The 22785-nt window shown below is 37.9% G+C and overlaps 1 protein-coding gene across 1 annotated transcript in view; it reads left to right on the forward strand.

Annotated features, from left to right (window-relative positions):
- Pkhd1 (PKHD1 ciliary IPT domain containing fibrocystin/polyductin) overlaps positions 1 to 22785 on the forward strand; it is a 429388-nt gene that overhangs the window by 103320 nt on the left and 303283 nt on the right. The window contains exon 35 of the mRNA XM_076860094.2: positions 18721 to 18877. Within this exon, the coding sequence (XP_076716209.2) occupies positions 18721 to 18877 (157 nt within the window). The remainder of the gene's footprint in view (positions 1 to 18720; positions 18878 to 22785) is intronic.

The following is a 22785-nucleotide window of genomic DNA, read 5'->3' on the forward strand; positions in this document are numbered from 1 at the left end:
TCATAGATCCTGAACTTCCTCTTCTTTGTAACTGAGATTTCTTCTCCGTTCCTCGGAGGCATCCCAGATTAGGTTATAATTTCTGCTTTTACTTTTACTTGGTCCAGAAATGCCTCTGGCAACGGATATTCCTACATTCTCTAGCAGAACACTGGCTTCAGGGAAAGGGTAGTGGTTCTGAATTTCATACTGATATTGGCATCCAGGAATGTTCAAGGTCAAGAAACTGCACAGGATCACTGCACACAGGACTGTGCCACAAAGTTCAGAACAATGTCCCCCCACACACACACATTTCATGACATCACGCAGGTGGAAACTGACAACAGGTAAATTGTGCCAGAGCAGGCTGCCTGAAAGTGTTCTTTTATTTCAAGCTCATTCCCTCTGTTTTATTTCTTTCTCAAACAAGTCAGAATGCCTTAAAGCCTTCTTCGTTAAGGAGTAAAGCAAAGAGCTCCCTTCTAGGTCTGCCTCTTGGGGAAACCACTTGGTTTATAATGAATTCACTTTCATTCAAAGGACCAGAGTTTTAGTTAGCAAGAATCCACGCCATTTCCCCAACTTCATTCATCTAGTCACTGTGTTTCCTTCTGGATAATGGAATTACCAATAAAGCATAGATGTTTTCATCTTGTCTTTCTACTGAGCAACGGCTGGGGCTGAAGTCTCTGTGATCTTGCTTTATTTTGCCTTATGGTTAGCCTCTTTGTCACAGCTCAGAGTTTCAGACCTGCCTATATTATCCAGGTTGCTGAAGAGCAAAGGACTTCATTAATGTTTTCTTGCTAGGTTTGAAAACAATTAGAACAGCAACTAGAAAGAGTTAAGAGGGCCCCCCAAACCCTGGAACCAAACAGACATCACAGAACAGGGATAGCAGGTAAAGTGGTTGCTATAAACACTTTCTCTTGAAAGCTGTGTCTTTTCAATAAACACACTGTTAGGCTCTAGCAAAATATTTCCAGTTGACTTCATGGGTGGTGCACTGCTAGAAGCTGTTAGCTCATGCTCGGTTAAATTTCAAATGTCAAAGCTCATTAATAGTGATTTTAGCCAAAGACAGCTTGTAAGGAGCTGTGCAAACTTAACTTCCTCAAATAAAATGAGAAGAAAGATGACCATTTAACATTGCTTTTCCTCCCTCCCTCCCCCGCCCCTACTTTCTTCACCTCCGCTTCAAGTTTATTTTTGGTTTTATTGACAGTAGGTTTCAAGTTTATATTCCACATTTCCCTTAATTTGCCTTGTCCTTTTATCCGCCCCCCCTTGGGAAATAGGCCTATTACAAAGGTGTTGCGATGTTTCTTTGAGTTTTAGGAGGAGTGTGTTGTGTGTTTGAAGCAGGCCTGGAGGAGTCTGTGAAAGTGTTAAGGCAGAAGGTTCAGCTTTTGAGAGAAACACACTGTGATATGATTATGTGCTCAGATGCCGTTTCCCAGCCCTGTCTGAATACAAATGTAAAAGGAGATTCCGGTTACACAATAATGATGTTTCAAACTAAAAATACCAGTACTGGAAAGCATCCCCATTATTTGTAATGTGGCCAGTTCTTACCACTGTGGTTACCTGGAAAATTAAGTGGAATAAAAGTTTTTTAAAACCCAGTCTAAATTTACTTGTGCAGTTGTGACCGTGACTCAACCCAGCTGCTGTGTTACATTTCATGAAAAACTAATTAATGATTGAGCTACTGATTATAAATTTCATATCAATATGGTGTCCCTTTTGATTTTGGTTTTTCTTAGCAGCAAACTTTATTGTACTCTCTGTCTGAATTGTCAAAGGCAGTCTGCACTGAGTAAGCAATGCCTGGGACTTTGGCATGTGGTGTGGGTGGCTGGAGGAATCTGGGCAAATAGCTTAGAGGTGGTTAGTTCTTGAGTAGATGTTTGGAGCCTCTCTGTAGCTTCAGTGCTTTTGAGGAATTTGAGCTTGGGTTGAATCAAGATTTCTGTGTGATTGTAATCAAGGTAAAGAGAGAGTGTAGTGGGAATAGAATGTAAGGTGAGTATCAGGAATCCTATTGTTAGCAGAGTTTTCTTCTGAGGGTTATAGAACTTCCTGCTTGGGGGTAATCATTGGTCTTAAATGGAGGTTATGAACCATTAGCTTTTTTTTTCTCTATTTTTTTTTGACAAAAAAAGTCAATTTTATCCTTCCCCAACAATTTGTTTAGATTTCAAGAAGCTGACTGATTTGGATAAATGCTGCTCTGCTGTGGCTGGGGTTGTGGCTCAGCAGTAGAGCACTCGCCTCTCACGTGTGAGACCCTAGGTTCGATCCTCAGCACCACATAAAAATAAATAAACAAAGATTAAAAAAAAAGAGGCTTTAAAAAAATGATGATTTTTTTAAAGGTGATTAATTGCAAATAGTCCATTAACTTGATATCAAAAGGAATCCAGTTACTTTGTTCAAATGGACTACATTCAGATATTGTTCATAGATTTTAATGATATTTGACTCAAAGATAAATCTTTTATTAATATTGGCACCACATATATAAATAAAATAAAAGGTACACTGACAACTAAAATAAATAAATAAATAACAAACAAATAAAAAGTTTGTGTGTTTCTTTGTAAAGTCTGAAATATTTTTTAGGTATTTCTGCAAGTAGGATCTTGGGTCATTCCTAAAAATACTACCTTTTAGTTTTTATTATTCTCTACTTTTGTCTATAAACATCCAGATTTTGTCCTTCTAATAAAAAAAAAAAAAAAAAAACTCTTTGCAGTGATTGGCTTGCGTGTTGGGTGTTAGTCTCTTTTCAACAGTGAGCTTCCTGAGAACAGGAAATTGTATCATTTATCATTTTGTCCTTGAGGTCTGGCAGAGTACCTGACCCGATAAATGTTTATTGGTTGAATTTAGTAAAATTTCATTAATTGATACACTAACAACATTATGGTTGAAATATTTAACTTAAGAGAAAAAAATCAATTTTATGGACTCTAACACATTAATTATCTGCATGCAAATAGAGGCTGCAAATTACAAATAAATGCTATCAATTTATTGAAGCAGGTCTGGAGGCATTCTGCTGGCAGACCCAGTGCCAGCAGTTTGTTACGCCTAAATGGATATTTTTTATAGTCCTTTAAAAAACATTAAATAATTTTAACAGAGGACAAAGAAATTATAGGATTCTAAGCAAGAGAAAGCCTTTTTGGAGTTACGGAAACTCATGTTGCTCCTGTTCCACAGTCATAAGGCTAGCTGAATGTGTTAAGTGGTCTGATTATTTGGTAAGTGCCTACTATGTGCCAAGTATTGTGCCAGTGACTGGGAATACCTAATTGAACACATGTCACACCTGACCTTGGAAAACTCAGAATCTAGCCAGGTAAAGCATTGAAATAACTATGGAGCACAAAAGTAGTTAAGAGCAGAGTGCAGGGCAGATAGAGAGATGGACAGCATCTCAAAGGCCTGAGAATGACACCTCAGGGAGATTTGAAATGGAGCCATTTGAAAGATTCTCTCAAGAGAAGGAGCATATGTACCAGCATGGCCATGATGTGTTAGTGTGACTTCTAGAACAGTTTGAGGATGGTGCCTGATCCAGTGGAGGCTTAGGGAGGAGGCCTGGGGAGAAGCTGCAGATGAAGTTGGAAGGACGATTATCGGGTAGAGGCTTATTTGCCTATTTTAATCTGTATTTTTTTCTCTAGGCATTGGAAGTCAGTGCTTATCTAAGCTCCGCACCTGTGTATCCTAAGTGTGTGTGTGTGTGTGTGTGTGTGTGTGTGTGTGTGTGTGTGTTTGTAGAGAGAGAGAGAAAGAAAAGAAGAGGGAGAGGGAGGAAGAGAATAAATCAGGTTATTTTTTTCATTTGCTTAAAATTTTATTTGTTCTTTTAGTTATGCATATGAATCAGGTTAATTTTTTTTCTAGGAAGAAAATATTAGCAGTAGGGAAGATAATGGAAGGGTGTGGGGAGACTGGACGGGGAGGCTAGAGTGGCTATTGCATGAAATGGTCACTCATTTTTTCATTTAATGAGTTTTTGTAACCTATGATGTGCCAAGTGCTGTGCTAATCTCTGGATGCCTGAACAGAAATACTAGCTCTGCCCAGAGTCAAGAAAATCCAAATAAGAAAAGGGAACTCCTTAAACAAAGGTAGTTAGCACTCCACATGAAGAAAAGGATGGACGAAGAGGCACTGTGAGTGATGACCACTATTTGATGACTGTGGGATGGATGTCATCGGTGAGGGCAGGAGGGGTTGTTAGGTGACTATGGTTTTGGAGCTGGGGAACTTTGTAACTTGATTGGTATTGATGACTAAATTTGTGGGAAGGGAGCTATAACACACGTCATTGCTGAATGTTCAATATAACATATAGATGGTGACGTCAGGCCATTTAGAGGGTACCCAAGCTGTCCTTTCACTCAGAGTTTGAGACATAGGTGTGAGAACTGGGGCTTTCTTGTGTTTGTGGGAGTAGCAAAAAAAAAGGACCAGTCCTACCTATGTTCTAGATTTCTTCCCATCCCTTCGCAGCAGTGCTGGAGATCCAAATGGCCCCAGCCTGTTTTGAATTTTCTATCTCTGTCTAGCTCATCTTCCTCAGTATGCTGTTTAATCTGAAATAATGAATCCCAAACTCCCCCTGGCCTTCGTCTGACCCCATTTACTAAGTGGGTGGGTTTCTTCTTCCCTCACAGCCATGTTTGCTGAAAGGGTAGAGACGTTGGCTGTTTCTGGGGTCCTGACCTCCAGTGCATCCTCTCACAAGCTTCTTGGCCTCAATAGCCACTCCGTACTGAAATGCCTGGCCAAGATCTTCCATGACCTCTGACTGAGAAAAAAATTGGTTGCAAGTCTTCACCGTACAACCTGATTCGAATGTGCTACTCTTGGTGGGCCCCCATACTCTCTCCTAACTCCAGTGTAATCCAGTGTGATTTTAAAACCTCAGAATGTATTAAAATTTTAAGACCCTTTTTACCCCCAGATGGCTTGGAAGTCAGTGTGTGAAGTGGGACGTGGCTCTTTCTCTCTTTCTTCCATCTTTTCCCCTAGTTCTTAGAAGTCTGTCAAGGAAGCGTGCCATGGTAAGAGGAGACATCCTGTGTGGCAGGTAAACCAACTGGGTGAGGTGTGCAGTTGTTAGCCTTCTCTTGGGTCTTTTTGTGGGCCCGTCAGATATCCCTGCTGGGTTACTTTGTGACTTTCTCTGACTGGAGAGCTCATCGTTTCCAGAGTAGGAGCTGGGCTGCTCTCTAGACAACCTGGTCTGCCTCCTGGGAAAGCTCCCTTTCAGTCATACTAGACCTGTGCCTGTTGGAATCCCCATCTACCTTTGTCCCTTGTGAAGTGGCACATAGCTTGCTCCCAAATCAGTACTCTCTTATCTCTGCTACTAAACAGGGACAGCTCCAGCAAGGCTCTTGCCTTCAGATGTTCTAGGTGTGAATCAAACACTGGTGCCTTTTCCAAGAAGCCATCCCATTAGCTCTCTGGAAGCTCCTCTTGCTTGTCTTAAGTGCTGCTGGAGAGGGGACAGAACACACCACAACTTACCAGCCTCATGAGATAGTGTGGGCTAAGGACTGCAGCAGGAGGTACAAAGACCCTGGAAGCACAAGAGGAGTGGGGGGTAGCTCTGTTTTGGAGAGAAGAAATGCTAGTAAAAGCTTTACAGAAAGGGCTGACCTGGTATTTGGAAGAATGAATTTGCCTGGTGGAAAGGGTTGATAGCCTTGCTAGATGAGGTAATAGCAGTAATGAAGACAGGGAATGTGAAATAGGAGTGTCTGACGACTGTAGGTGATATCTATGCACTCTCACACAGTGGGCAGGAGTGATGGAGACGTGAATGAGGACTCAGGCATGGGGCTTGTAGATGCACATGCACTCACACCCTCGCAGACACAAAGTGTATAAGCCCACATTCCAAAGACACGTGTTGAGAGTTTCCTTCTTTTTATTCTTTCATTTTATTGGGACCTTGAAAAACTTATTTAACCTCTGTTCCAGTGTCTTCACCTAAGAAATGAGGAAATCAGATGTTTCATAATTCCCCAATATCAAGTGAGGTTCTATAAAGGCACTGAATGAGCTGGATGATTTTATTGTTTTTAATCCATTGGTTTGTTCCATAGAACTACAGAACAACTTAAGAATGTTGGTAATTTTATGAAATTCAAAGACACATCTTTTTTCAGTTTTAAAAAGTTGTAGAAAAATATACATAACATTTCACATTTTTAACCATTTTAAATGCACAGTTCAGCAGCATTAATTATATTTACATTGTTGTGCAACCATCACTACCATCCATCTCAAGAATGTTTTCTTCCCATTCTGAAACTCATACCCATTAAATCTTAAGTCCCTATTCTGTTCTCTCTAGAACCACCATCCTACTTTCTTTCTTCATAAATATAGCTACTCTAAATACTTCAGTGAAGTGGAATTATGTACTATAAATATTGCGTTGTGTCTCACTTTTTCTCTTACCGTAGTTTCCTCAAGGTCCATTCATATTGTATAAAACATGTATCAGAATTCCCTTTCTTGTTAAGTCTGAATGATAATCCATTATACATACTGAGCTTAGTGCATTCATCTGTTAATGAACACTTGGGTTGTTTCTGCCTTTTCAATACTGTGAATAAGACATGGATGTACAAATCTCTTTGAGATCCTGCTCTCAATTATTTTAGGTGTATGTCCAGAATTTCTTGATCATAGGATGATTCTATGTTTAATATTTTCAGGAACTGCCTTACTGTACTTCACAGTGACTACACCATTTTTCAAATACATATGCAAAGTACAGGAGTTACAATTTTTCCACATTCTTTCCAAACTTTTCATTTTCTACTTTTTAAAAAAAACTTTGATATTAGCTATCTCAATGGATGTGCAGTGATATCTCATTGTGGTTTTGATTTTCCTAATGATTAGCAATATTAAAATCTTTATATGTTCATTGGCATTGTATATTTATTTTTTTATTTTGAGAAATGTTTGTTCAAGGTCCTTTCCAACTTTTAAAATTTAGTTTTATTTTGTAATTGTTGTTGTAGGAGTTCTTTATATATTCTGGGTATCTCCTACATAGAATACACAATTTGCAAATATTTTCTCTTATTCTATGAATTACCTTTTCACTCTTTAATTTCCTTTGATACATAAAAGTTTTTAAATTTGATGAAGTTCAACTTACATGTTTCTTCTTTTATTGTTTTATTTTTGGTGTCATATACAAGAAATTATTACCAAATACAGTGTCATAAACATTTCACTTACATAAAACAAGCAAACAAAAATAAACTGTTAGTCTAAGTTCTGTCTTTGAAATTGAAATGTTTAATCTGCATATTATAATTAAACTTCTTTTTTTTTCACTCTTAATGTTATATATGCTAAACATACTTTGGGTGCCTTCTTATCATCTTCATTGCTTAGAGAATCAGTCAGGGTTTCAATTGTCTATCACTATTACATTGTCTTCATATGTTCATAAATTGTTCAGAATGTTTAGAATAATGTTTTAAACTAAGCAAGGCATAAATTTGCTTTGGTCTCTCCATGTGAAAAGCTTAAAGACTTGTAGATTGGTTATCTACAATGAAAAGGAGGAGAGAGTAAGAAGGAAAGGTTAATTCTTTCTGATTGACAAAGAAATAATGTGGGATTCTTCCCACAACCACTTATTTAATTTTTTTTTGTACTATAAATTGAATCCAGGGGTTCTCAACCACTAAACCACATTCCCAAGTCTTTTTTTTTTTGAGACAGGGTCTCTCTAATTTCTTAGGTCCTTGCTAAATAGTTGAGGCTGGTTTTGAACTTGCCATCCTTCTGCCTCAGTGTCCCCATTTGCTGGAATTATAGGTATGCAATCCACAGGCCCAGCTCACCTATTGATTCTCTAAAACAAAACCAAAAACTACTTTGAGTAGATCCCAGACAGGGGAAATTTCAGCTGGGGGAGGGTGGTATTAGAAATGGTCAATTATTTGGAATTGGGTAATAAGAGAAAGATATGCTACATGCTTGCCAGGTTTTTCTTGGACTGTATTGATGTGTATCTTCTTTGGAATATATCAAGACTACTTCATCAAAAAAAAAAATTCTAAAAGGGCAAAAATCACTTTGATTGGACTCTGGTCCTAGCTCTACCCTTATGCAACTCATTAAGTAATCTTGTAGTAGTCACTTAGTTTCACATTTATAAAACGAAATATTGATAAAGAGATCTAAACTTTCATTAGCCCAAAGTAATATGGGGGCCATATTGGAAGCTGCATTTCCACCTATTAGGAAAATAGGGATAAAAGTTTCTATTTTTTTAAGGCAAAGTACATCCACAGGAATAATTAATCCTCAGTAAGATGGGCCAGTTGGTTTTCAGCAAAGGGGAAATTCCCCAATGTTGGGAGAATTCTGGGAAAAGACATTGTGCACTCATTTTTGAGAGGTGTTGTGGCCTGTGATGACTTTTAATATGGCTCATTGAATTAGCTTGACCTTCAGTTCTTGGGCTATTGATTACTTTAAGGCTCATTTCACGGGGGTCTCTGTGGCTTTCGAAATCCAAAACCATGAGGGGCTTTTTTGGTGATAACTATGCCTGTGGATTGTTTAATATTTGCCAAGAGGTCTGAGTTTTCTGCCTTAAAAGACACATATTAAGAAAAGTTTTTCAAGTATTTGTATAAACTTACATGTGTATGTTATATGCCTGTGTTTATACATTGTGTGAAGAGTATACAATGAATTCCAGGTGACTCTAAAGCAAATAAAAGTGAATTTTGCTGTCTAAAATTATATTGAGCTTTATGAATTTTTAGAAGGACTTTGAAATAATTGCTTTATGAGTTTTCTCTGAAGAGTTTATTGCAAAGGAAAATGCACATATTTCATTAATCTCATTTATCGGCAGTCAGAGCAATAAATTATAAATATATATGTGTATATACACACATATATATTTAAAAAATCTTCAAGTACATTTCTTTGATATACTTCTTATGTGATAATCAATTTTGGGATGTTTTACTTGTTATCACAGGAAGATTTAAATTATATCACCAACTTCTTGCTCCTTTTTCTCATATTGATAACTGGCTTATGGAAATTTGAAAAAATAAAATGCAGATATTTTCAACCTCATGTCAAAATGGCATGTGGTTTTGATCCTGAGAGTGGAGGGTTTCCATCAGACTGCTCTATCTGAAATATCTGGGTCTATTTCCTTCTTTGCCTGGACTGCTGTTACTGGTAGTTGGTGTTATTCAATTATTTCTACATTTTAACCTTGGTGTTTACCTCTAATGCTGCTCAAGTCAGTAAGTGATTCATTGCATCTGGAACTAATAAACAAGGTTTGGCGGAAAAGGGACAATGTGTGGCAGATGCGTTCGGATTAAAGGGAACAATGGATTTGAAACTGGTCTCTAAGAAATGCACTTAGAAATGCAATTACACATTCATGATTATAGGGGTAGGGACCACATTGCCTGGTTCATAGTGAGCACCCTGTGAAGGTTCACAGAGGTGATGGTGATGGTGATGGAGATGATTTTAACCAACCTGCATCTGTCCTACAATGAACAGGCAAGCTCCTTGAATTATCGACTCCTGAGATTTCATCCCAGCTCTGAAGAACTGCTTTCTGGGTTTTCCCATTCCTCAAATCAGACTAATAATTTTATGGTACTAGCATTAATAGAATAATCTTGTGCATTATTGAAATCAGAAAATACATGCATGAATATTTAATAATACACAATGCTGCTTTCAGGAGATTTAAAAACTTAAATTAACATTTCATTTGCCCTCCCTAAAAATTACATAAGTCTCTATTCTGAAGCTTAAGGATACAGGAAGGAAAAGTTATTTAGTGGAGGCCAATGAAGATGCCAGGTGCTGGATGGATTTCTCTGACTTCTAAAACTTGGTTTTCCCTTGCAGTGAATTACTCCCTCACTCCCACCCCTCCTTTCTTCTCTTTCCCTCCTTCCTCCCTTCCAAGGAAGGTAAATAAAAAGTCAAATCCTCTTCTCACCTCAGAAATCAATGTGTGTGGAGAAAGTATTGCTATTAATACCAATTATACTCAACTACCATTCTCAAAAGTGGAGTCAGAATATGGACTTTCAAAAATTCTTAGCTTCTCTCAAAGGACACACATCATGGCTGTGTTTAGCATCAGGTGATTTTGCAGTTCTTCAGCATAAATAAAAAGAGGTTCTAGTTATATAGAAGTCCTTGTGGCATGAGCTGTATCTTTAGTAGTTAAAACTCTTCCTGAGTGAATAGAAGGTCTGCATCCAGTCTTCATTCACACTTCTTGGCATCCTAAAGAATTTTATATTGTGTGTCCTATATGTGAGGAGTCATTTCTGCAGTGAGAGAACCTGCCTTCTCTCTAGTAATGGCCTCCCAACGTGATCTTGTTATCTCCCCTTTAGAGAAGTTACTTCAATGAAGGAGGAAAAAGAAATCATGTTCTCTGTAAAAATTGCTCTTCAAAGAAGGCCATTATGGTGGCACATTATTTTTCTATCTGCTTAATAAATGACCACACTCTGGCAACTTAAAATCATGCCTATTTATTATGTCACCATTCTGTAGTCAGACATCTCACACAGTGTAGCTGATTTCTATGTTCAGGGTCTCACAAAGCTGAAATCAAGGCGTCAGCCAACTGTATTCTCATGTGAGGCTCAAAGTCTTTCTCTACACTCATTCAGGTTGTGTGCAGAACTCAGTTCCTTGAGTCTGGAAGAAGTAGGTCCTCATTTTCTGGCTGGCTGTTTGCTAGGGACTACTTTTAGCTTCTAAAATCTGTACTTGGACCATAGCCACATGGTCGCCTCTTAGTCACATGGAAATTTTAAGACCATTGGGAGAATCTCTTTTAAGCACTTACCTGCCTAGGCAAAGTTCATCTCCCTTTTGAATAACTCAATCAACTGACGTCTGTAAAGAATTACATTTGCAAGACCTTTTTGCTATTGCCATATCACATAAGCTAATTATGGGTATTATATCCCCTCATATTCATAAGCTCTATTCCCACTAAAGAAGAGAGGGTTATAGGGTATGTGTACTGGGGCTGAGAATCCTGAGAGGAGCATCTTAGAAATCTGCTTAATATAGATAGTATGTTAGAGGACTTGAGAAGGTCACTTAGCCTTGGTGAAAGATGAACTTCTGCTAGTATTGCAGGAATCTGATCCATGTCTTTCTGGACTCCACATATTTCATTTAGGTTCAAGGAATGGACTGATCAGTTCTCTCCTTGAAGACTTTACTGGGGCTAAGTTGGCTCCAGTCTTCCTTTAAGAAGCTGAGGCATGGGGTTCCCCGTAAGGGGCTCCTTCCATGAGGTAATCAGAAATCTTAGAAGGTTATCTAGTCCTGTATTCAGTTTCCTCAAGGTTATGGTGTGTTTGATGTCAACCAGAAGCCTGAGAGAAGACTTGGTTTAGTTTGGTTTGGATCCAAATGTAAGGAACTGTCATGGAGTAACCTGAGACCCGTAAGTGTGTCTAGTCAGCTTCTTACCCTCTGTGAGCTATGGGCACCACTCCTCCAAAAAGGTGGGAAAAGAAGAAAAGGGAAGACCCTCCAAGGGAAATCAATTTGTTTGTGATATTTAGAGACCTACCCATTCTCCTAATTGATTGTTCACCACAAAGTAGCTTGACACTTCTTTAGCCTGGGAGCTAAATATAATCAACTTTTGTTTGTTTCTATGAAAAAAAAAATTCTTTTACCCTTGAGGAGATCATTATTTCTATTGTACGAAGATGGTAGCCCAAACATTCGAAGTAATTAGAGCAGATGGCAGTGAATACTTTTATAGTAAAATACATTGATGCTTATAAACTGGTTTTCATTCTTTGGGCTTCTTTTTTTTTTCTTTCTTTTTCTTCCTTGCCATGATATATTCATTTTGCTTCCCTTCAGGTATAAAGGGGAGGAAAAAAAGAAAAGGAGGAAAAAAAAAAGGTTCCCCTGGTGTATGAGACTGAGAAGCTGTCAAAGGTTCATAGCAGGAAAAGTGTGCTCCTGTGTATTCAATCACTGAAATTAAGTGTTTTCGAAAGCGGTGCAGTCACGGGTCCATTGCATGGGGAAATAACATGTTGTAGTCCATCACTTAAAATGTTAACCTTGTCTCTTACTAGTGACTAGGAGCAGAAACACGTGCTGCATGCTCGCTGGTTAAATGGCAGTGTGTCAGCTCTGTGAAAAAGGCTAGCGTGTATCTGTCAATCTTCTGATTCGACTCTGTGTGTGTGTGCATGCATGGGCACACTTGCGCATGTGGGTGGCATGCATACACACATTCACACACGTACACACATATACACACACACCAGCCCATACTTGCTCTTGCCTTTATGTGGTCTCCTGAGACCTGGTCTATTACTTACTAGAAAATGAGAAAAATTGAACCAATTTTCAGTACTTTAGCATACATCCTTTACTAAGATGTTTTTGCTTTCCAGTTCTATAACTGTATTATAATTACTTATTTTTAGTTACAGAATGTTCCATTTGAACATATTTCAATATTGGTAGCATGCAGATGCATTATGCAGAGAATATTATAGTACTATTCTGACAGTATGAATCAGAACATAGCAGGCATCCCCCTAGCTTTTTCTATAGAGTTAGATAGCAAGTATTTTAGGTCTGGCAGGATATGCTGTATTTGTCATGAACAGAAAGCAACAAAAACAATATATAAATGAAATGCTTAGGCTGTGTGCCAACATCAAAATACTGTTGGGGCCAGATTTGGGCTGTAGACTGTAGTTTGTGGACTGTTATATGGTACTGATTATTCCCCTTAATTCTCTTTTCTGTGGCATGTAGAGAGCTTGCTATCTGCCAGGTTTTATGCAGTCCACTGCATCAGCAGGAAGGTCACAGCACAGGAGTGTCCCTTCCTTCAGTTCCAGCACCTGCCTATCCTTGCTGTACATGCAGGACATCAAGCGAGCTCCTTCCTCAGGGTCATCCTCAGATAGTCTCTGCTTTTCTAAATAATCCCTTATCAGGGTCACAGACCTGATCACTCAATATCATATAGTTCCTCCCACCCTGTCATAGCTGCTCAACTTCATCTTGCTTTTTTTAAAACTTTCTTTCAAAGCGTGCTATTTGTTTTATATATGTATCTATTATGTTACTAAAATATAAGCTTCCTAAAATCAGTGATTTGATTTGTTTTGTATTTAGACCAGTGACTGGGTTGTAGTGAGGGCTTAATAAATAAGTGTTGAAGGGGGCCAGGAGGAAGGAGGAGGAGAGGGAAGGGCAAAGTACTGGCAAATGAAATAGATCAAATTATATTGTTGTATGTGTACGTGAACAAATATGTCACAACAAATGCCACTATTATGAATAATTACAATGTACTAATTAAAAAAGAGGAAAATATTTCTTGAATGCATTGGACTCACCTACTGTAGTTCAGGCAAGAAGTCTGAAAAGAGTCTTTGATTATTAAATAAGAAAATACCCATTAGGTGCACTCAGTAAATCTTAGTCATCATTATTAATTTTTTAACCTTAAACTTTAAGTGGAAAAAAAAACATCTGTTTTAAAGTTGTGAGGAACAATGACTCTGTAAGTAAAATGTACAACCATATGCCTGGGACGTTAGAGGCATCTGAGTAACTATTGTTATCATTATTATTTTCTCCAGCAAGTGGAATGATCCTCAGATTTAAAATTCAGAAGAAATCATGTTAGAGACAATTTATAGACCCAAATAGAGGAGACCATAGACTGTGAATCTATTCTGTCTGCAGACTATAATGGTCCTCTGGAGTTCTGAAGTAACTTACCTATATGAACCATTGAGCTAGTATCAGTAATTAATGAGAAATCACAGAGAATAGGAAGAGTGTCAAATTAAGAGATAGCCTGGTGGATTGGTTCACTTTCTACGGGGGACAAAGAGTAAGTTGGAACTGGGTATATGTCAATGAAGAAAAAAGGTATTATTGGTATTTCTTTGAGTGTTCAATGACCTGGGCAGTTTGGAAAGAATTTCTCCTGTTATCTTCCTATCACAAAGGGTTTATAAGCATTGAGGAAAAAAAGTGATCACTTAGGGCCAGCCTGAATTTACTAAGAATAAATTATGCCAAACTAATTTAATTTCCTTTTTGTTCCCTAAAGAGTTATTGAGTTAATAGGATAAGGGCTCTATTAGTAATCCTGGATTTGTAGATGGTTGACTTTTCTACAATGACTATCTTTTGTTTCATAATCAGCTGAAGTAATCTCAGCCTGTGTTAATTTATCTGTAGTGTCCAGATTAAAAGTAGAAAAAGGGATTTCATGCACTGGATTTCACCTGGAAGGCAGTCTCAACAAGGGTCAGCCATCCAATATCCTGAACTCCCAAAGCACATTGGTTATGTTTTCAATTATTGAACTAATCACACTTTAATTATCTGGCTGTTTGTCTTTTTCTAAATGATAATGGAAACACCTTAAGAACGTGAATGGATGGTCACATTTCTCTGGAAGAGATGCCTTTGCAGTAGCTTATGCACAAAAGATTTGGAATTTTAATTGGTTAACAGGTATAATATCACTCAACATTTTAATGCCTTGTTAAAATAGCCAATACTATTAGTTAGGAGTTCAAATATGTAATGAATAGTGTAAAGATAATCATCTAACTATTAGTGGGAAGCAAAGCAAGAATAAAAAACAAGAAAAAATGGAAAACTTTCTAGTAACAAATTTCATGTTAGTTCAGAAATAACATATAGACATAAAATGCTACAAATCAAGAATGTATAAGTGATATTCATGTCAGAGTTAAAGAAGGATCCCCCCTCACAAAATAGTGAAGGATCTCACAAAATGAAAGGTCAGTGAATTAAATTAATTTTTCCTGATATGTTGACACACACCTGTAATCCCAGCTATTCAGGAAGCTGAGGTAGGAGGATGGCAAGTTCAAGGCCAGCCTGAATGTTATGGTTTAGATGTGAGGTGCCCCCCAATAGCTCATGGGTGAGACAATGTAGAAGTGTTCAGAGGTGAAATGGTTGGATTATGAGAGCTGTAACTTTGTTAGAGATTAACCCATTTTATGGATTAATAATTTGAGTGGATTAATGGGTGATAACTATATGCAGGTAGAGCATGACTGGAGGAAGCAGGTCACTGGGGGCATGCCCTTGGGAATTATATTGTTCCTGAATCCTTGCACTTAAGCTGTCTGCTTCCTGGCTGTCATGAACTGAGCAGCTTTCCTCCACCATACCCTTCTGCCATGATGTTCTACCTCACCTCTGGCCTAGAGGTATGGAGTTGGCAAACCATTGACTGAACCTCTGAAATTATGAGCCAAAATAAACTTTTCCTCCTCTAAGATGTTCTTGGTAGTCTTTTGGTTACAGCAATGAAAAGCTGACTAACACATTGAGTAACTTAGCAAGACAGTCTCAAAAAGTAAAAAGGGCTGTGGATATAACTCAGTTATGAAATGCCCCTGGGTTCAATCTCCAGGACCAAACCAAACCAAACAAAAAAAAATCACAATAACTTCTATGTAGAATATTGGATAAAAGTAAAAATAATTTCATGTTCATGTCAAATTTTTGTAGTTATGAAGATATTCTGAATTATGGTATAGTGATTATAAACTCAAATAAGAGTTGGCCATTCTTTCAAATATATTTTAGGGGTACCCACTCTATGCCAGATATTGTTATGGGAACTGGGGATACAGCAGAAAGCTGAGAAGCTCTTATGAAGCTTCTTTACAATTTAGTAGGGATTGATTGATGACAAACAAAAACAACAATGGTGATAAGTACTTTGCAGAAAATAAAGGAGGGTAAGGAGGTGGAGAAAATGTTGGACACACTGACTTGTCTTTTCCTATTTCCAAGACTTGCATACTGAGCAAGAAGGCATTATGGTGAGGTGTCAAAACAGTTCTTCCTTGTCTTTGTCAGGCAGGAGATACTGACTAGAGAGATTCCCATAACCTACCTCTGCCACCCCGGCTCAGTTCATACGCTCACAAATAGGTCTTTGCTTTGCCTGATGTTTCAACTTGCTGATCAATGACTTCTTTCAAGATGACTCTGGTGGTGTTGCAAGTACATTTAAGGTGACAAGTAAGATTTGCAGACACTGCACATTCCCTGAAGTTCAGAGAAGTGCTGACATTTTGTAAGAAGAAAACAAATTGCAAAAGCTTCCAAGCAGAGGCAGGAAAGTTAAATTGCTTTCTTTCTTTCTCTCCTTCCTTCCTTCCTTCTTTTCTCAGGCCTGTATGATTTGAGCTAAAGATGAAGGCATGTGCTAGACAATTCTTACTCATCTATTTCCCTACCTGCTCCCTGTGCTTGTAAGTAAATTAGTTGCTTCATCTGCAGAATAGATATGACTAATTCTTTTATCAAAGAAGAAAATTAAAGCTAGCAGGTGAGCATCCTGGAAACTGATGGGGGCAGAGCTTATGCTAGATGGAAATAAAAACTACATTGGCCTATAAACTAGGTTCATGACAGAGCATATTCTTGACCAAAAACATCTCCTTGGTTGACACTGAGCTAGTCTTTCAAGCTCACTCAGAGCTAGGTAACAAATATGAATGCTAATTATTACAATTTTAAAGTATTCTCAAATTAATGAAAGGCACCATGGAATAAGTTGACACCCTTAAGTACCTAATTGATTCCTGATTGTTTCAGATCTTTTTGCTGTGGGTGTCATGAGGACTGGTTTTCTTTGTAGTTCTGTGGCTATGGATCTAATCACCTGGCTAATATCAGAAAGAGTTACACTGATGAATTCTTCATAATTCTAATAGTTGTTCCACACACCATCCTACCCAGTCTGCTGGAAGTGAGGGGACTCAGACCAAAGACCCTGAGCTTGTGTGCTGGTTTGTAGGAAACTTCTTAGTTTCCTTTTGGGAGGTATCTCTCTCTCTCTCCTTTAGCCCCTCCCTTGACTTGGTCCTCAAACTTTGAAGCAGAATTGTCATCAGAGTAGATCCACTTAAAATTACAGGTCCCTGTGCCACCTCCTGAATTTTGATTCGAGAGCTTTGAGAGGATGTCTGAGACATTGCCATTAGGACAAAAGGGCAGGATTATGCTAGAACATTCTCTCTCTGACTTGGAAATTCAAACTTTTGCAAATGTCATTTTACTGGGGACTCTGAGCTGACAGTACAGATAACCTTGTTCACCTTGTTTTGCAGTTGATGTTACTGTGTTTTCCCCACTGTGTCACCACTTTATTTCCCTCCAGTTTCCTCCTATTTGCCTCCCTTTCTTTTGTCTGTATTTGCAGGAGTGAATTGAAGGATTATAATAATGTATAATGTATAGCCCAATAAGAAATCATTTTCCTTAATTTTACTTGATAGCTACCTCTACAGGGACATCAACTGGAGAGTTAAACTTTTTCTTACTTTTCTGGTCTGTGGATGATCATCAATCAGACATCATTTGTATGTCTGACAATGATGCTTATGGGAAACCCATTCTTTTTTCATCCTATGCCTTTCCATCTCTTAAACTGGGATAAGTCATAGAATTTATTTTCTTCTTTGGGATAAAATTAAAAAAAAAAAACTATGCCTTCTCCTATCCCAAAGCTCCTCAGTGTTTGTGTTGATTCTGCCACTCAAAACTATTGACTTAGGAGTCAGTAACCTCTTCTGGAAAATGTACTGGCCCTTCATGTAGCATAATTCACCAGAGGATCTTTTAGGCACTTCATTTTGCAGGAACTCAGGCTTCACATTTGGTTGGAATCTGGACGGGAAGAAGACCATGTATGGAGAGGCACACACATGCAGTGTGTGTTACCTTGAGGGAATCACCACCTCTATTCTGGTTTTATTCTATTTATCATCCTAATAGTTCCATCACGTCACAAGATATTCAGACATGTTTTCAGCCTCTCACATGGAAGAATACTGCTCTCTGTGATTTTTATATCCTTGTTTTGAAAAAAAAATATGACTTTAGAGTGGCCCTATGTTAACAGAAGAGACAAAAGTTCTGAGAGGAGAACTGCGGCTGGGATGGTTAGGGGCTTCTTCCTTCTCTGGCTCCTTCTCCCAGTGCTGCTCTTTGCCTCTCACTCAAAGGTTTCAGGCTATTCACTTGTCATCTGAAGTTGGACTGCATTTCATGTATGCATGCATGAGCTTTGTTCAGCACCAATGCACCAAGCACAGAGGAAAGGCAACAATAATATTAAAAAAAAAAAGTGGGAGGATAGATCTGAGCACTTGGAAAGAGGAATGTTCCTATAAAACAGGGACACTTGGCAGTAGAGCCAGTGAAAAATGATACCAATTACATAAAGCAAAATGCCACCCATCAAGCAGAACATTTTAATTCTCCCTATTCCAGGCTATTTATGACTTTTTGTCCAAGACTCAATACATGTCTGTAAAAATAAAAAATGGAATCAACTCCATCTGTTAGGTAGAAGGGAGCCTGTGCTGGAAAAAAAGAGTAAATTCCAGGGGCTGAGCACTGAGGCACTTCAAGTATAACTTTGTCTCTTCCATAGTTTCCTCCTATTTGGGTTAGTTATATGAGAAAGAGAGGGGTGACTTATTTTATTGAGACATTTAAAATATTTAAATTAATTTTACTTTCTTTGAAAGTTTCTACGGTGATTGATCACCTGAATAATCTTGATTAAAAAAAAAAATCCTCTCTGTTTCCCAGGGCAACTCTTCCTTTCAGTTCTGCCGGAGATGGTCCAAGGCTTACAGTTGGTTTCCTGAAAAAGTGCCACAAGATGGCGACAACGTCACAGTGGAGAATGGCCAACTCTTTCTGCTGGACACCAATACTAGCACCCTCAACTTACTGCACCTCAAAGGTCTGTGCAGTTGGAAGTTCGGTGGCATTATTCTATGCAGTTCTATCACTTGTAGTGGGTAGTGGGGAGGAGAACATTTTCTACAAGTTCTGGCAATTAGTTGGCAATTTATTCTCAGGCCAAATTGAGATTTTACTATGAAAAGGATGAAGTGGTTGGGGGTTCAAAGTCAAAGGCCATCCTTTTGGTATTTATAAGCACAGAGTTTGATTAGTTTAGTTTTCAAAACCAAAAATGTTAACTGTGTTCTCAACGAACACGATGCTCTCCTGAAACTATTTATAGTCCTACTCATCCAGGGCAGCCTCCACAAGATAACAAAACACCTGAAATGGGGTAATGCTGCTGTATTTGAAATTCCCTCCCAAGGAAGCAAGGCCTTCCTGCTTTTACCCTGTTGTGGTTTTGACTTCATGGTCCCATGGAACATCCTGTAAATTGGCTTCCTCATTGCAAAACCAGCCACCAAGCTCTAGGATCTAGGAAATTGGAAGAAATGAGAATTCAGATTTCAGTTCCTCCCCTAATTTGCCAAATGGCTAAGCAAGTTATTTCACATCTTTGTGTATTTGTTTTCTTATATGTTAAACAAGAATCAAAATCATTGTCTACTTTAGGGGTTGATAGTACGGAATGGTTATCAAGTGATTGTGCTCACTGGCAAATGAAAATTGCTTGGGAGATGTGATTTGTTATGGATGTCTATAAAACTCTATACTAAAACATTATTCTTTACTATAAATACACCTAATACAAATATTTTTCCTTGTTAAAGTAAGAGCATGGCTGTAAATAAAGTATTTCAAGGGGATAGATTAATGCAATTTGGGTGCCTGTGTATTACGGAACTCAGGTTTTTCTGACTAGGTATTTTGTCATTCTGTAGTTTGGAAGATGTCCCCCCAACAACCACCTCCCCATCCCAGTAGGAATGAGAAGAGTTTTCAGTCAAATCCATTAATTAGTTACCAGCTTTGACTCTTGCCCCATCTTTGGGGTGTGTATGTGTGTGTGTGCATGTATGTGCCTACAGCTAGTGGCTATTGAGAGTGATCTATTGACTACCTAAGGACTAGCAATGACAAAGAAAAAGTACAGACTTAGAGCCTCATCTCAAAGCAAAGATTCTCTTGTAAAGTCTTTAAGCAGGACTTTCCCCTTAGGAATCCAATTCTCCTGGGGTATCATCAGGTACTGAAAGATCTTGATCTTATATTGCCACAATCATTTGGGAGAAGTTTCCTAGCTCAAAGTCATGGATTACTAAATCTTTGGATGTGCTATGACTTCCAGGTAAATGTTCAATCAAGGAATGCTCTTTATAGGACAAGATACCAAAGATACAAATAAGGCATCAGAGAAACATTAAAGGGTGGACATGTATAATATATATATATGTGGCTTCTTACCCTTGTAGATTTCAAGATCTGAACAATCCAAATACTTTGCCCTCTATAATGGTTTTCCTTAATACTCCTGGTTTAGATAATATTTTATTCTCTGTTACTAAGAAAAAGTGAGATATGTTTGAAACAACAAAACTTACCTCCTAAAGAGTGAAACTCAGATATCTGTAGGATCCCCTCTTTCTTCTGGGGAGGAGGACTGTTGTAAGAATGTGAAGATAAGTTGTGGACACCATCTTCTATATAAATAGAACAAAGGAGTTGAGCAGGGAGCAGGGTTGTATAGAGAGACCTCTTGAGCTTTTTATCATAGAGACAAGAGTTATCGCTTCTAGACATAGTAGTCAAAAACAAAGAACCCTGATCAAATTTTGTTTAACAGATATTTTGTGAATGCTTATTAAGTGGCCTAGGAACTCTCTGTAAAAGACAAGAAAAAAATAAATAATACTTAATATCAATTATATATAATATGCATAAAAGAAAATATAACTGGGGAATAAAAACAAAGGACTAAAATTTCTAGTTCTAAAATAGGTGATAACAGGCAGTGAGGAAGAATGAGGATTGTGAGATCAGAGTTGGATTGTGAGGGTATGAGGAGCATTTCATTTGTGTCTGAGACATGTTTTGATCACACAGATATAATATCTGCCCCAAATCATAGCACGGGGAATCCCTCTATCTCATTTATTGGTACTGCATCTGTTCAGTGGCTCAGGCCAAAGACATTGGGGGCACCCTAGATTTCTTTCTTCTGCTCACATCCTATGGTCAGTCTATCAGTGAATGCTGTTGGCTGAATCTTCAACATGTATACCAAATATCAGAACTTATATTTGTGTTGATTTAACCCTAATACCAAAATTTGGGGTCAGGACTATGACAAGTTGTCTCTACACTGGTTCCTGTTTCTCCATTTCTTTGTCTTCCTTATAAGCAAAACCCCAAATTCATTTGTGGTAGTAGTGTACCCAGCTAAAATGCTGGGTTTTCTGGCCTCTTTGTTGCTAGACATAATCTTGTGGTTAAGAGTGGGATAAAGAGATGTAAGAGGAATATTGTGTGGGATACCTAGGAAGTCTGCTAAAGAGAGCTGATCCAGTAGGAGGCTTGTACATTCTTCCTTTTTCTTCTTTTCTGCCTCCTGTCATGTAAATGTAACAGCTACAGCTTTGGCCGCCATTTTATCATGAGGTGAAGAATGGGGAAGAAAATGGAAGAAACCCAAGACCCTATAACTTCAGAATTGCTATATTAGCATTGGACTGCCTACCTCTGAAATTACTTTTTCTGATTGAAAGATAAGCCTTCATTTGTTTAAGTCACTGGAATTTGGCATTTATGCTGTATGCTAAAGTAATCCTAACCTTTTATAGTCAATATGCTTTAAAAAATATGTCAGATCTTATTACTTCTCTCCTAAAAACCCTCTAATGGCTTCTCATCTCACTAGGAATAAAACCCAAGTCCTCTGATTAATGTCCTATTCCTTTTTTGATCTTGTCTTCCCTATTGATTCTGCTCCAGCTCTTCTGTGAATATACCTGCTGCAGGTCCTTTGCCTGTAATATTTGTCCTCCAGACCCACATGACTGGCTCACTCCATTTGCTCTTTGAGAAAATATCAACTTACCTAAGAAGATTTGATGGCCATCTTTTCCCAGTTACTACCTCTGTCCATTATTCACTATCCTTTTGATTTGCTTTACTTTTTCAAATAGTTCTTATTACTGTATGACATATTATAAACTGACTTGTTTGTTTACAGTCTGTCTCCTCTGTTAGAATTAGCTAAAACAATGTGAAGGTCTTCATCAATTTACTTATTATTTTCTCTTCAGGGTCTATAATAATGCCTCACATATAAAAAGGGCTCAAAATTATATGTGTTGATTATTAAATGAATGGACCAATAAAAGGTACAGCATTCAGGTGCTGAGTGAAATTTAATAAGTATATTTTAAAAATCCTTGCTCTCTTAAATATCATTTTCTCAACTAAGATCTATGGACTGTCTTTATTTGTTTTCAATGATATACAAGTCTGCCTGAATACACATGTGTATATGCATACATAAACACATTTATTCACATACATACATGTATAGTGTATCCAGACACACATACATGTGTGTGCATGTGTATCGTTATGAGTTCTTAGGAACACAAATTGGCAAATTATTTTTCTGTTTTTAAAAGCATTTGAAGAACAACCTTAGTGGTAGAGAACCAAAACTCTTCAATATGTGGTTGATAGAATATAGTTCCAAATCTCTAATATCTTCTATGATCTATAATATGTGTGAAAGCACTTGAAGTATAATATAGATCTATTTGAATATGTGACTGAATCATTATTATCATCACCACCAACAGCAATTCACTCTGAATATCTGTTACTGCCTTTTTCATATCTATTCATGATATCAGAAAAATAGCTGAGTGGAATTTTTATTTTTGTGATTCAATCTACAGGCTGAGAGAAAGCATGAGATTTTAA

This window comes from Callospermophilus lateralis, chromosome 6, assembly GCF_048772815.1.
Source record: "Callospermophilus lateralis isolate mCalLat2 chromosome 6, mCalLat2.hap1, whole genome shotgun sequence".
Classification (NCBI taxonomy): domain Eukaryota; kingdom Metazoa; phylum Chordata; class Mammalia; order Rodentia; family Sciuridae; genus Callospermophilus; species Callospermophilus lateralis.